The 13,754-nt window shown below is 41.8% G+C and overlaps 2 protein-coding genes across 3 annotated transcripts; both read right to left on the bottom strand.

The window, feature by feature from the left end:
• Window positions 1–1,539: 1,539 nt before the first annotated feature.
• On the bottom strand, window positions 1,540–4,548 carry ccdc92bb (coiled-coil domain containing 92Bb). The gene is made up of 4 exons (XM_023288795.3): window positions 4,245–4,548; window positions 3,755–3,903; window positions 3,612–3,659; window positions 1,540–2,745 (listed from the first exon to the last, which is right to left on the bottom strand). Exons 2-4 carry the CDS (start codon window positions 3,882–3,884, stop codon window positions 2,027–2,029), a joined length of 897 nt encoding a protein of 298 aa, XP_023144563.1. The 5' UTR covers window positions 3,885–3,903; window positions 4,245–4,548; the 3' UTR covers window positions 1,540–2,026.
• Window positions 4,549–5,536: 988 nt separating this feature from the next.
• Window positions 5,537–13,644, bottom strand: LOC111580883 (F-box only protein 40-like). 2 transcript variants are annotated; one of them, XM_035956579.2, is made up of 9 exons: window positions 13,522–13,644; window positions 12,037–12,074; window positions 11,150–11,705; window positions 10,231–10,742; window positions 8,600–8,779; window positions 8,225–8,466; window positions 7,846–7,977; window positions 6,293–6,620; window positions 5,537–6,204 (listed from the first exon to the last, which is right to left on the bottom strand). In XM_035956579.2, exons 2-9 carry the CDS (start codon window positions 12,037–12,039, stop codon window positions 5,992–5,994), a joined length of 2,166 nt encoding a protein of 721 aa, XP_035812472.2. In that variant the 5' UTR covers window positions 12,040–12,074; window positions 13,522–13,644; the 3' UTR covers window positions 5,537–5,991. The 2 variants fall into 2 exon arrangements, with proteins under 2 accessions (XP_035812472.2, XP_023144568.2); XM_023288800.3 differs by having other exon boundaries at window positions 13,525–13,602.
• Window positions 13,645–13,754: the final 110 nt, after the last annotated feature.

The following is a 13,754-nucleotide window of genomic DNA, read 5'->3' as shown; positions in this document are numbered from 1 at the left end:
GTACGCAGATGTTAATGTTTCATTATAGTTCCTATTAACAATCCCATGTGCACACACAATTAATATAATTAAAATGCTGTTGTAAATATATAAAAAAAAATGTCATCATAGGAGATGATAATATTGTTAGAAAATGCAGCAAATTAAATATGTTTACATCTGCTTACAGCTACGTTATAGTGTCTTATATACTATTAGCTATTCCTCGTAATTATTAAATATAGGGACTGAAAGTGTTACCTGTCGTATGTATGTACATAAAATGTTAATCTATGACTTATTTGCTTAGTCGATTGATTAATAAATTGCCAGAAAACAGTGGAAATGCAAATTAAATTATCTTAAAGCCAAATATGACGTTCATAAATATGTCTTATTCTCCAACCAACAGATCTATAATAATAAAAACAGAAAATGCAGCAAATCCTCTGTAACCAGTCCTATTATAATTGCCTGATGACTAATAGATTATTTAATCGTTTGAGCTCCAGTACAAATTGAGACCATTTGGGATCTTCAAAGAAGTTGAGCATAATGACAACTGTGTGTGAATAACAATAAGCCTTTGAAAAAAAAACATTTTGATATGTCAAAGAAGTATTTCGACCCTTTACTTCAGTGAAAGTACCAATAAAGCAATGTAAAAAATACTGCAGTAGAAGTAAAGGTGCATAAGTATCAGCAATGAAATCTAGTCTAAATATTAAGTATCACAATCAGGCTGACACATTATGACATTAGATTATGAGTGAAGCATCGGTGTGTCAGCAGCATGTTACTGTTGCTGCAAGTGGAGCTGGTTTGAACTACTTAATAAACAGTTTTACAGTCTGAGCTCACATTTCATGTGGGGGTCTGTAACATGGTCAATGACAGAAAAAGAAGAAGAAAAAATGAACTGACACACAGGTCTGAGTTCATGTTGTAGAACGTTTTCTCTAATATTTGATTTTTGTTGAGAAATTGGATCATTTCAGCATTTATTGAAATGAAATCATGTGACAAGTTTCAATGGAAAAATCACCATTTAGTGGAGATGGTAACAAGTCATGGACATCTGAAAAGTGACCCAGACTACACGTTACTTTTTGAAAGATGCCAGTAGCTAAAAAGATTGAAAAATGCTGGTTTAATCTTTCAAAAAAAAAAAGCATGTTACATTATCTATTGTGTAAAACCTTTATCTGAAAAGTGACTGAAGCTGTGAAATAAATATAGTGGAGTAGAAAGTGTAATCTTTTCCTCTGAATTGCAGTGGAATGGAAGTGGAAATACTCCGAGAAAGTATAAGTTTCTCAAAACTGGACTGAAGTACAGCCTTTGATTACATGTACTTTCTACTGCTGAGTAAAGCAAGGGTGTAAAAAACGAAATTACTGATATCCGAACTCCTTTTAGCTGCTTCAGTTTAAAGGTCCTGGTATTGTGTTTGCCTGCTCTCTGTTGGGTCCCTGAGACATTTGAATAGAACCGATAATGTTCATAGTAACGCCTCTCTGACAGGCTAAACTCTGAAAACAGACAACATGACAACAGGAATGCTGTTTTGCCATTACGAGGCACATTGCATGAATTTAATAAAGTGCAAATCATACAAAATGTCCCTAAGCCTTCTAGAGTGACTCTCTGAACCTGGAATATGGCTAGTGCAGTGAAAACTTTTTGCCACTTTGAACTGTACGGTGTCAGTGTTCATAGACCCAGAGGCAAGGCTACTAATTATAGGCAAAAGCTGTGATCAACAGTGTTAAAATCAAAAGGCATCCTTATGAACCACTAACCAGTCTCTCCTTTGACCCCATATCCTCACATGTTAAAAGTACACGTACTGCAGCGTGACAAATTCAGTTAATACGTCTATGTGTAGATCACACACTCTTGTGCAACTAATTCTAAATGTCTAACTCACGTCCTGAAATCTACAGACAATCACGAGGTTACATCTCTCCCATCTGAACTTTTCTCTGGAATAACTGCATCACATGTTGGCAGAGACCTGCTGGAAGACAACTTCTCTCCGTCTTCATCACAGAGCAGTTTCTCCCTCCCCTGCGCCCATGTCCACCCTCCTGTGCACCCTGCTGCCGTCCTCTATATCCTCCCACTCGTCCTCCAGCACCTCTCCGTCCTGCGTTCTGATTGGCTGGTTTAAGCGTAGCAGGCGGTACCTGAGCGGCACCAGGAAGAGGGCAGGGTCAGGCATGGGGTGTGGCCTCTGCGGTGACGTCACTCTCTCCTGGGGGACGCAGGCTCTGACTCTCTCCTCCCTCACGCTGACACGCCTCCGGTGTCTCGCCTCCAGTTGGCTGGGAGACGCCGGAGGAGGCGGAGACAGAAGCCAGTCCGAACCCTCCCCTTCACCATCTCCATCCTCCTCATCCTCACCTTCTTCATCTTCTTCTTCTTCGTCCTTACCACTAGCAGCTTCCCCTACTCTCTCTGCAGCTGGCTCCGTGCCCTGACGTTGCTGGAACAGTTTTAATCGAGCGCTGTGGAGCTCGTGGCAGAGGGTCGTCGTGGTCACATTTTGCCGTTGGAGCTCACGGCTCAGCAGCGTGATCTTGTGGCTGCGACGCTTCAGCTCGTCCAGGAAGCGCCGCTCTTCATCCCTGAGGCTCCTCCCGAGGGCTGATGCTCGCGCCCGGCCAGCTCGCAGCTCCCCACGTGCAGCGACCATCATGCATTGCTGGTCTTCCAGGAGACGCTGTGCAGCCTCACAGCGAGCTGCCAGCTCCGCTTCCTCCTCTGAGAAGCACACATAAACACATTGTTGTTCTAGTGAGGAAATAATGGTGAGGAAACTGCTCATTTTTAATTTAAGGGTGAGAAAAACCAGTCGTTAGGGAGGAGTTATGCAAATGTGTTACATGGTGACATAGATAAGTCAAGGAAAACAAGGCGGGACTTCAAATGAGGCATTTCAGGCAGGTAAGGAGCAGAGTTTTTTGTTGGAGAAATTAACACCTTTTGGTTTGAACTTTGGGCTTCATAAGTTAGCAGATGCTTTATACTTTATACTAACGCAAAGAGACAACCCCAAAAAGCAGAATATGGGCTCTTTAACTCACAATGCTTGAATGTTACCCCAGAATTAAAGACCTAATTTAGCGTAAATGTTTTTGACTTAAGCACTGGACAGTTGTGGATAAGACAAACTTTCTTCTAAAACACGCCACACTGAAGAAAAATAATTATCTATCTCATTAGGGATGCAATAATCTAACTTTTTCTCTACCTATAGTCTCCAAAGTAAATCTGCCTTTTTTCATCTGCCTGTCTAACTATGTGAAACTCATTGATTATTTCTATTTAAGACAGAATGAATGAAGCTGATAGCATGCATCTCTGAATTATTTAATCACGCTTCCAAAGAAATCCTATTTAGCGTGGACAGATTGTCATGTCTCATCCTCACTCTACATTAATACAATTACAAATAGTTTAATGTCATTTTCCTGTAATAATGTTTGTGTCATCCTTCATCAGCACATCCTTGTGAAATCCCACTCTTCCCCTGAACAGCCTTGGTGTCTTCCTCTCCACAATTACAATCTAAAATTTATCCCACATATCATTTTCCTCCTTGTCAGCAAGGAGTTGTAATTTCTTACCTGCTGTATTTCTGTCAGGAAACCTTGAGTCCAGTTCGCAGCTGAGCTCTGCAGACAGACAGACAGAGATGAGACAGGGTGACAGGAGGACACTGAGAGCCTGAGAGCAGCAGCAGCAGCAGCGGTGGAGCAGGAGGACTGACCGTGACAGCGCCTCTTCAGGTGTGTGATCTCCAGCTGCAGGCCGGTCAGCATGGCCAGGTGCTCCTGCTTCAGGAAGGCGATGCCCCTGTCCACACTGGCCACCTGCTGCTCCAGCCTCCCTGCATCCATGGCCGGACCCCTGCACAACCTGCACACACAGGCTGGATGTGTAAGGAAGCTACAGCTCTTTGCATTCCAGCTGGAGACTTGGCATAGAGCAGCACTTGGCTATTAAATCATCCATCCATCATCCAAAAAGCAGTGATAAACCATGTGTTAGTAGTGTATTTTAAGGATTATAATCACTTCAACTGGGATTTCCCATCACTAATACCATGTTACAGTGCTTTCATGCAAGATTTAAGATGTCTATTAAGTGATTCTCTTTTTATTTGAGAGCAGCCTCCTCTGTCTTGTTGGATCTCATTCATTCTCCAAACGCTTCCTGGTTTCTGCACCTGTAACTGTGCATCCATCACCGTGGCCTACCGTGATACTGAAGCGGGATCCTGTGCAAAGCGTCTCTCATGGATCCTCGTATCGCTTCGGTTCTGTGTCTGTCCTTGATGCAGCACCGATGCAGGAAACAAAAGAGCCGTGCAAAACCTTCAGGCTGCAAAACGACGCTGGTTCGTGTCTTTTCGCTGCAGTCGGACGAGCCGTGTCGCTGCTGGCGTTTCTCTCCGTGTGAGTGGATCCTGCGGCAGCCGGAGTCGGAATAACCTCCTCATAACCTTCTTGTGGTTGTACGTGCAGCACGGTGCTGTATTCACAACAAAGCAGCCTGTATGAGGAGAAACTAGTGCCACAGAGAAGGAGCAGGAGGAGGAGCTTCAGGGAGGTGATGGTAGCAGCAAAAAAATGGGAATCCAGTTTCAATGAAATTACTTTATAAGATTATAGCAATCCAAAGCTTCTGGGTGACAAGCTGTATTTACATTTTCAGCAATCTTTTGGAAAAGCAACCATTTCATTTTCAGTGAAAGAAGAGGAATTATATATGCTACAGTGGTGTTAAAGTTAAAATCTAAGCAAAAATTTGACCACAGCTTGGATTTTCAAAATCAAGTTCTACCCAAGTATTTATTTTCCAACACATTGCATCTCTACTACAGAATAGATGCCATTAAACAACCAACAATGCACTTTTTTGGAAATTATATTGGGCAGATCGAGAATGGTGTCATAGCCCAGAAAGCACAAGTCAGTAACATGTTACACATCTGCGACACACACAGTTAATACTCCACCAAGGAACGTGAATCTGTGAATCTGTCTGTGTGCAACATTACTCAAAAACGGACCAACGGATTTGGGTGAAATTTTCAGGGAAGGTCAGAGATGACACAAGGACCACCTGATTAGATTTTGGCAGTGATGCAGCTTATATTCTGGATCCACAGATTTGTTAAAGATTCCTGTATCATTGCGAGATAATGGCACCATGACAACAAGTGAATGCTACGTTAGCTGCCTGCTGACGATCACACTGCGGGTTTATCAGAACTTCTCCATCGGAAATCATACAACGACTGAGCAGCCTTGGCGGAGTACTGAGCTCTCTGAGTGCTTGTCTTGTTCAGGTTGTGTGATGCTGATTTGTTTTCCCGCTTTTCCTGTAGGGCTGGACCCAAATATCCGAATATTCAGTGGTTGTGTTGGTATTCGAATACTTATTTTGAGATACAAATATTCGGGCTCACAGCTCACAGTGTAACACTGATCACCCCTCATATCCAGAACTTTTACCTGTAGGGTGGATTCAGTGCAGAACAAGTTCATTTATTGTTTAAGACGAACAATAAGTCTTTATTAGTGAAAATTCCACAGAATTGACCCAAGTCTTACACAATATGAACAGCATCTGCTAAAAGTCTATCATAAACCTGGATGGTTGAAGGTTCCACACAAACACCATGAAACTGATGGCTTCCAAACATTTTGCTGCTCTTCTCCTTACTAGAAAGAGTTTTCCAGCAGCAACTGAAACGATGCCTCCCTGGCAGTTTACATGCTCCAGAATCATATACAGGATATGCACATACATAAGTCCTACTAAACATTTTTCATATCAAAAATGTTGCAGTAAATAAATCTGTACATACAGATCACCATAAAGTTCATATGGGTTTTATTTATATTTATAAAGTGCTTTATGATATGAGGCATAGTTCTTGTATTTGAGCGGTGTAATCTGGCCATAAGTTACTGACATTAAGTTGGACACTTGGACAGTTCATTGTTTAAATCTGTTTTCTGTAAAGTGCTTGACAAGACTCGACCTCTCCTGGCTGTCCCCCTGGTTTTCAGTCATGCTCAGGAGGGGAACCCGCTCATTTTGCACGGAGGTCTCATAGTAAGGACAGACTTTTAGATGAGCAGATATAGGAGGGATGTCGGCCATATGCCATGAATCCACTGAGGAGAAGAGATGACTGAACTCCCAAACCTGCAGAGTGACAGGAGCAGAGTCAGGAGAAGAGACAACACGGATCACAGCTTGTGATAAATTGGTTGTTGTACTATGTATATCTCACTGGCTTGGCCCTCCACTTGGCTCCTCCATGTGAGTAGGTCTTCTTCTCCCAGCGTAGGGTGACCATCCCTCTGTCCTGCAGCAGCGATGAACACACCTGTCTCATGAGCTGGGACACCAGAGCGAGCTGCGACAGGGACTGACTGTCCAGGAAGCTGGCCATGTGGCAGAGCACCTCGTAGGGCAGCGAGCTCAGAGAGTCCTCACCACCTCCAGCTGGACCTTCTGTCTCCCTCTGAGCAGTGGAGGAGTCCACTGTGCTGCTGGGACAGTCGTCACCTTGTGAGACTGGAAGGGTTGGACGCAGGTTGAAACTCCTCAGTTGCTTACTGTAGGGAAAAGAACAAACTTCACTGAAAGAAAGTTTCTAAATTCAGTCTAACATTAAGGCTCAGTGTAGTGAAGCACTTAAAGTCTAGCTCCAGTTAATGTTGTTTTAATTTATTTGTTGCCCTGCAACAGCTGATCAATTGTCATTTTTTTCTTTGTTTCAGAAGTAGCCACTGCACATTAATCAAAAACACAATTCCATAATGTTTCTTTATTTTTTAATTGAATTAATTTCTTTTGGATTAACATAACAATAATTCACAAAATATGTCATGTCAGAGGCACTTAACATAGCATAGTAAAGACTCTTAAAAAAATCAGAGAATCCCAACAAATTCCACCTTTCCTTTGGATTCATTTTGAGCAAGCAGTTCATGACTGTTTTTATTGAATCATTACAGCAGATTGCTAAGCTGCAGCTATAATGTATGTTTATACTGAAGCTGTCAGAGTTACAGTAGAATAGACTAACTTTAGGCTCTGTCTGATGGACTACAAACATTTCCCTGAAATGATGATCCCTGCACAGTGTAGGAATTGATAGTATTCCCTTATCTAATAACTGCACAGTCTGATGCTGAATTTAGAAGACTCAATATCTGGTCTTCTTTATAAGATCTTCATTCTTTCAGACTAATTAAAGAAGATTTCACGGACTGACTACCGGTGACAAGAATGAAAACTAACACTAAAGTAAATGGCTTTGGCCCTATTCATTGGTCACACCCATAGACTGTATATAAAAGATGGACGTAGTTTTCAGATCTGGAAAATAAAGCCACTGGGGAATTGGCTAAAAGCTACATTAATTCTAACAGCCAGCAGGGGCAACTCCTGTAGTTGCAGAAAGAAGCCCAGTTGTGTAGAAGTCTAAGAGAAAATGCCCAATATTCTAATTTGATTTATTGTCTCGGTAAACATCTTTGAAATGTGTTTATGGTGTCAATTGCTAGTTTCAAGTTTCTTTTGATACAGCATGATGTTCATTTCGTCAATTATGTTTTCTTTTTGAGTAAGACAGAGGATAAAGCAGGACAGTACAGTGGTTCACAAACCAGTGGGTGACGTCAAGTCCCAAATGCAGATTCCATTGTAATTAACTATGAGGACTAAAATTACAAACTGTCATGGTGAGATGCCATTTTCTGATATTGTGTAGTCTGAACCCTCCATTACTTTTTGGGCCAAAACCCATAAATGGAATTTTTGATGCATGTGACTCACTTGTAGGTGACAGTAGCTTTATGTGTGGATGGATGAAACCTCCTCTGGCTGTAGGTGCATCCCAGATACGCTAAAGGGCATCTCTGCTCGAACCATCCACTCAGACACGTCTGAATGTCACTGTGCACATTCCTGCAAAGGAGATGACAGAAAACAAATGCACTTATAGCCAAGTGCTGTGTATGTTGTACACTGGGAAATGTAAGAATAGATTCTGCTTCAGTTCTACATGAGCAGTATTTATCTTCACATCTTTTATTGGCTGCATCCTTTTGCTAATGGACATTTGTTTAGTTCTCAATCAGCATTTGTTACTTAAATGCTGGGTGCACATTCAAACTACAAACTCAGTCAAACAAACGGTAGTCTCTACAGACACCTGAAATGTGTGGCGAACTCTCTGCGGTGGAAGGTGTGACCACAGATGAAGGTGAAGACACTGCTGGCTCTGTTGTGTCTGCTGTTCACACTCTCTGCCTGCAGCTGCAGATTGAGCTCCAGCGGTCTGTCAACCATCACGTCCGACAGAGTCGTCTTCTCTTTAAATGGAGCCGAGCGGAATGAATGTGTCTGCGTTCCAATGTCCACATAGAGCCCGTCTGCTGCCTTTGACTCGCTGATCTGCAAGGGAAACCATTTAATCGCAAATCAACGTTTCTCATGATTTAGGCCTTTTATGGTCGTAAACTATGTGTAGGTTTTCTTACTGGTGAACATTTTCCAAAGCATTTCATTGTTCCAAGACCTGTTGTACCTTGTGACCCATGACCTCCTGCTCAGCGTAGCCCAGCAGGGTGGTTGCTGCTTCATCAGCAAACACATTTTCTTCATTTGCTTTGAGGTCTGATGTGTCCACACTACGAGTTTCACTTTGAGCTCTTGAAGCCGTATCGTACAGATGAACCCGCCGCCTGTAGTGATAGCTCACAGGGACCTTACAGGAAGAAATATGTGACAATAAAAAATATATATCAGTATATAAAAATGTATTGAAGTGTGACACATGTAGTTTGTATTGGAGCTGGTTTTAAGGTCAGAGTCATTCAGCACCATCTTTTCTGTTTGGAGTCAGAAGCTTCCAGATAAGAGTGATTCCTCTGAAAACACGACATGTTACCTCACATCGGAGGTTAGTTGCATAAAGCTGCACCATAGACCTGCACCTGCCGCACTCTTTATTTATTAATATGGATCCACATTAGCTTCCACCACAGTAGCTGTAAGTCTGTCTGGGGTCACAATATCAACATACACAACAAAAGCTTAAATAATCACATCTATAAGTAGCTTATCAAATAATAACTGAAAATGCAAACATGAATATTGTCATTCTAGACAGTGTGGTTGACTTTTGATTATGTTCAGGCAAAATAAGTGTATTTTTTAAAGGTAAGGTTGCTGGATAATTCTCTAAATGTGTGAGGTAATTTGTATTTTCCACACTTTTGAGTGAACTTTTAGCCATCATGCTCAAGCAGTTATCTGGTAACTAACTCCAAAAGTGAATAAGTTGATCATTGTCAGTTGGTTAACTATCAAGACATCATGTCAGTGCTTCTCTGGAAAATGGGTTCAGTCATTACACACCTTCTGCAGTTCCTTTATCAAGAATATTCAGTTTCTCTTTTATCCGCTGGTAACAAAAGAAACCAAAGTCTGTTCTGAAATCCCTGGGAGCCTCATGGTCTCTGTGAGCAGCTGGTCATGACAAGGACAGTATCTTTGTCTTTAGCTTGGCACATGAATGATTGTAATGACTGCAATGTGAAATACTTTGGCATTCATGTTATTTTTATTTTTAACCTTCACTGTTGCAATGGCACTGTCAGCCTGAAACAGCTCTTATGCTCCCACACCTTAGCTGAGTTTTAAAAGGTTAAACTTTAAATTAATACTATGTTTTTTTTCTAAATACCTTAACTATCATTTTTCTTCTTTAGTGGACTTACGTAGACTTAATGTTAAGAAATACTTAAGACTTGAAACAAACTTTTCAAGGTTTAACTACTGCTTTGTGCACCTTTATCCAGATGGAGCTCTTAGCTTCTGTTGTTTGTGCATTTTCACCTCCTCTGTTGTTGGCATGTACACACCATCAGATTTAATTTTGGGTGAAACGAATCCTAAAAATGTGAGTGTTACTTCTACCACCCACTTTAAGATTAACAAGAACATAAGAAGAACTTTGTTTGACACGTTGATATCGCTTGTTTGTGTAACTGTTCTGGATGGCCCTGCATTTAGGTCTGAGTGATTCTGCACTTGAAAATTGACAGAAGTAATTGGATTAAGTTTGAAAAACAGCTTGAGAGCCCAGATTGTCTCCCTCTGTCGAAACACTTCGACGGCATGTTCTGTTTTACAGCAAATAAATGTTGCTATAACCTTGAAAGAGTGCAGCGTCTGGACTGGGATTGGCTCCAGGCTGCCGTAGACGAAGTCCTTCTCCTTCGGCGTACAAGCCTCCATTTGCCCAAAGGCGACCAGCATGCGCCCATGATGCACCACGTACATGTTGTACTCGTGTGGGGTGAGCTCGTCCCTCAGACGCTCCAGCACCCCGTCCTGCCACGGGGCGTGTCCGGTCTTACTAGTGTCTGGTGGAGGGAAGTTCTGGGTCGCAGCCTCTCCCTCTGTGACTTTGTTTTCTGCACATGTTTTGTCCTGCTTCTGAGCCTCCTTTGGATCTCCAGCAGTCTTCGCCTTCTCTCCGGGTTTTGTGTTTTGTTTGGGATTGTTTAAGTTTGCCTCAGCGACAGCACAGGCGCGTTTCTCCATGCTGAACATCAGCTCACACATGTTGTAGTTCTCTTTGCTTAGGCCTGATCCTGGTCCTGCAGGGTTCTGTGAGGCCTTTTCTTCAGCATTGTTCTCACACAAGCTGTTAACAGGGAGATCTGCAGGACAGAAGAAATGGGAAGAGGTTAGAAGAACTTGAAAGTTAAAAGAAGTTGTTATGTATGTGAGTTAGAAAGAGTGTTATCCTAACTATGCTGCAAACTACTGTTGTTGTATTCCCAAAGCACCTGAGGATGTAGTTTAAAATCTGACTAAATAAGCAACACTCAAATTTGAACACATTCTTAGATCACTGTAGGGGTTTAATCAGATTGACTGATAGGTAAAAAGAAAACAGTGTAATAGCGTGAAACCACAGTGCTTAAAATAAGGGTATAGCTGAGGAAATATTCACAAGTTTCAGGGCCTTTTATCTGACTCCTGACTTGATGATTCATTATCTTATGAGAGGCGTCTTATGAAAAGTGGGTACTTTATGTCCCACTGAAGCAGCTATATGATTCACCTTCACTGACTTCTTTGACACAATTGACAAACCCTCCGACTGCCATCTCCTCTTTCTTGTCATCCTTTCCTTCCTCCTCCTCTGCCTCCGTCAGCTCCGGGTAGAGGGGCTTCATTTTCAGGCGGCTGTACAGATCTGACTGATCCACCAGAGCCATGGCGAGATCCAGAGGCTCCCCCCGAGCCTCTCTTTCCTTCAGCACATTATCCTGCAGGGCTTTGAAGCTGTGTGGGTTCGTGTCATCGGTCAGCCAGCGAAGCCACTCCATGGAGCAGCTCACCACGCTGGCCGGACACACCTGGAGGTGAGCGGCCCGAGAGGATCGGGGCAGCTGGACCGGGCAGCCGAACTCGGCGTTGAGGCAGGGCACCCTCACATTAGGGCAGAGCAGCAGGTGATCCTCCTCTTTGCACAGGTGGAAGACGGCACCACAGAGCAGACGGCAGGGGATGACGGCACAGCTAACAGAGACCTCCACCCGAGTCCTGCAGCGCCGACTGTAGCAGGAATCACAGTGGACATGATGCCGCGCCCTGGAGGCCCGAGAACGATGACTCTGGTTGGATGAGGAAATAAAACAAAAGGGCCAATCAGAATGAAAGAAAAACTGAGAAAGATGCCAGTTTTTCCACACAATAATATGCCACATTGCAGCTGAATATTTGATCCAACACCAGTATTTATATAGAAAATATATTATATTCAAGCGTTTTAATGGGATGGACAAAGAAAAACATTAGAATTAACATTTTTTTTGACAACATCAACACAAACTGAAAAAGCTTCTATGCTGAAATTAGATTTTATGCCAGAATATGAGCTGGATTGCAATACATTTTACAGGTGCACCTAATGAAAGTGGATCATATGGCAAATCTGTCACTCACCATATCCACAGGACTTTGGACCGTCTGGGTTTGTAACCCTGCAAGAACAATACAGAACATTTTAAAACTGACATTTAAACCTGTGACATCAGTCCTCAACAGTGAATCACAAAAGCCAATAATGATCAGTCTTTTCTGCTTTTGACCCCTGAAAACAAAGCAACAGCTACTTACCCTTCTTTTGTATTTTAAATTAATTGCTTGGTGCTTTTTGACATCTATTTTGATGTCTATGTGTTTTGTCATGAACCTGTCTATCTGTAACTCATTGTTATATTATATTGTATATTGTTGCCTTGTACAGGTCCCTCAGTGTTGAATGTCAGTGACTTAATGTTTTGTTATGTTGTTTGAGGACAGATCTCTCTTGAGAAAGAGGCTCCATGTCTCAATGAGATTACCTGTATAAATAAAGGTGAAATAAATACTTAGGCTCTATCATCACTGGTGTCAGATTATTATGGCAAAGTCAAGCACAGAGTGACCAAAAGTGTAATTCACATAAAAACAAGAAGAGCGTAGCTACAACCAGCAGCTCTGCAAAAGGTGTTAAACTCCTAACATCGTCATGCTAAGATGCTCACAGTGAATTAATTTAGCATATTAGCATGCTAGCATTTGCTAATTGGCACTCAAAACAAAGTACAGCTGAGCTTTTTTAGCTTGCATTTTGTCTTTTGTGAACCAAATGGAGATACAATGTAAATGTAAATGAAAAGTCAGGATATTATCATTGTAATAAATTCTGAGGGCAACATGAATGTTTCTGCCACATTTCATGACATTTCATCACATTGCTGTGAAGACATTCCACTTGAAAACAAAAAAATGTGGTAGTTGGGGATCTCTAAAGTCACTAAACTGAATTGTCATGAGAGCGTCTGTACCAAATTTCATGATGATCAACCTGGTTCATGTTGAGATATTTCAGTCTAGACTGTTAGACAGGTACAGCTACTCTTCCATAAATAACCCAAGTATGACTAAAATTCAAAGGCTAGAGGAACATCTTTCCTTTTTTAAATTTTCTACATTGGTATCTCACAATCCCTCTGATTTGTACTGCGGATCTAGTGAGGGTCAATAACCGGCAACAAACTACACAGCAAATTAGCTGCACAAAATGACAAGAGTTATAGAAAGCATTTTTGCATAGGTACAGCAGTGTTTGTTCTCCATGCACGGACCATAAATGTTAGTTGACTCTGCAGCACTTATTAACATACATTTAAATCAACTAATGTGAGAAGATGATTTCAAAATCATTAGTAAACTCTGAGCCTGCATTGTTTAGTTGTATGTCCTCTGGCACTGTAACAAGTCAGACGAGCACTAAAAACACCTGAAATATTTACCTTCAGCACTTTTATTACATGTCAGAATAGTTTCACTGTACTTTTTATAGTTAGAGCAACGAAGACAGACAATATCAAAGTATTTTAACACATTAACAATAGGATCAAAGCCTCTAGACAAATGTCTTACCACCTCAGACGTGTCTCTGGTTTTATAACGTTGCTTTTGCTCCCTGTGCTGTTTGAACTGGAAGGTTATAATTAGACAAGACAGAACGAAACACATTGAGGAGGAGAAATAACTCCCCCCTCTGACTCTACCTCCCAGCCACAGCCGCTAAACGGTGTTAAGAAGTTTGCATGTCTTCATTCTGGGCCTCGCTTTATGTGTCTGAGCACCTGTTGTCAGAATAACTAGGCCAT

Source organism: Amphiprion ocellaris, chromosome 14, assembly GCF_022539595.1.
Source record: "Amphiprion ocellaris isolate individual 3 ecotype Okinawa chromosome 14, ASM2253959v1, whole genome shotgun sequence".
Lineage (NCBI taxonomy): Eukaryota > Metazoa > Chordata > Actinopteri > Pomacentridae > Amphiprion > Amphiprion ocellaris.
Note: the sequence above shows the minus strand (reverse complement) of the source record. Positions and strands in the feature narration are given on the sequence as shown.

Excerpts from the sequence above, each read along its gene's own strand:
- ccdc92bb (XM_023288795.3), bottom strand. The coding sequence starts at position 3,884 with ATGGATGCAGGGAGGCTGGAGCAGCAGGTGGCCAGTGTGGACAGGGGC. Across the intron at positions 3,660-3,754 it reads CCTGAAGAGGCGCTGTCACG|AGCTCAGCTGCGAACTGGAC; the intron begins GTCAGTCCTCCT and ends GTCTGTCTGCAG. Across the intron at positions 2,746-3,611 it reads TCCTGACAGAAATACAGCAG|AGGAGGAAGCGGAGCTGGCA; the intron begins GTAAGAAATTAC and ends TGTGCTTCTCAG.
- LOC111580883 (XM_035956579.2), bottom strand. Across the intron at positions 7,978-8,224 it reads GAGTTCGCCACACATTTCAG|GAATGTGCACAGTGACATTC; the intron begins GTGTCTGTAGAG and ends TCTCCTTTGCAG. Across the intron at positions 6,205-6,292 it reads CCAAGTGGAGGGCCAAGCCA|GTTTGGGAGTTCAGTCATCT; the intron begins GTGAGATATACA and ends GTCACTCTGCAG.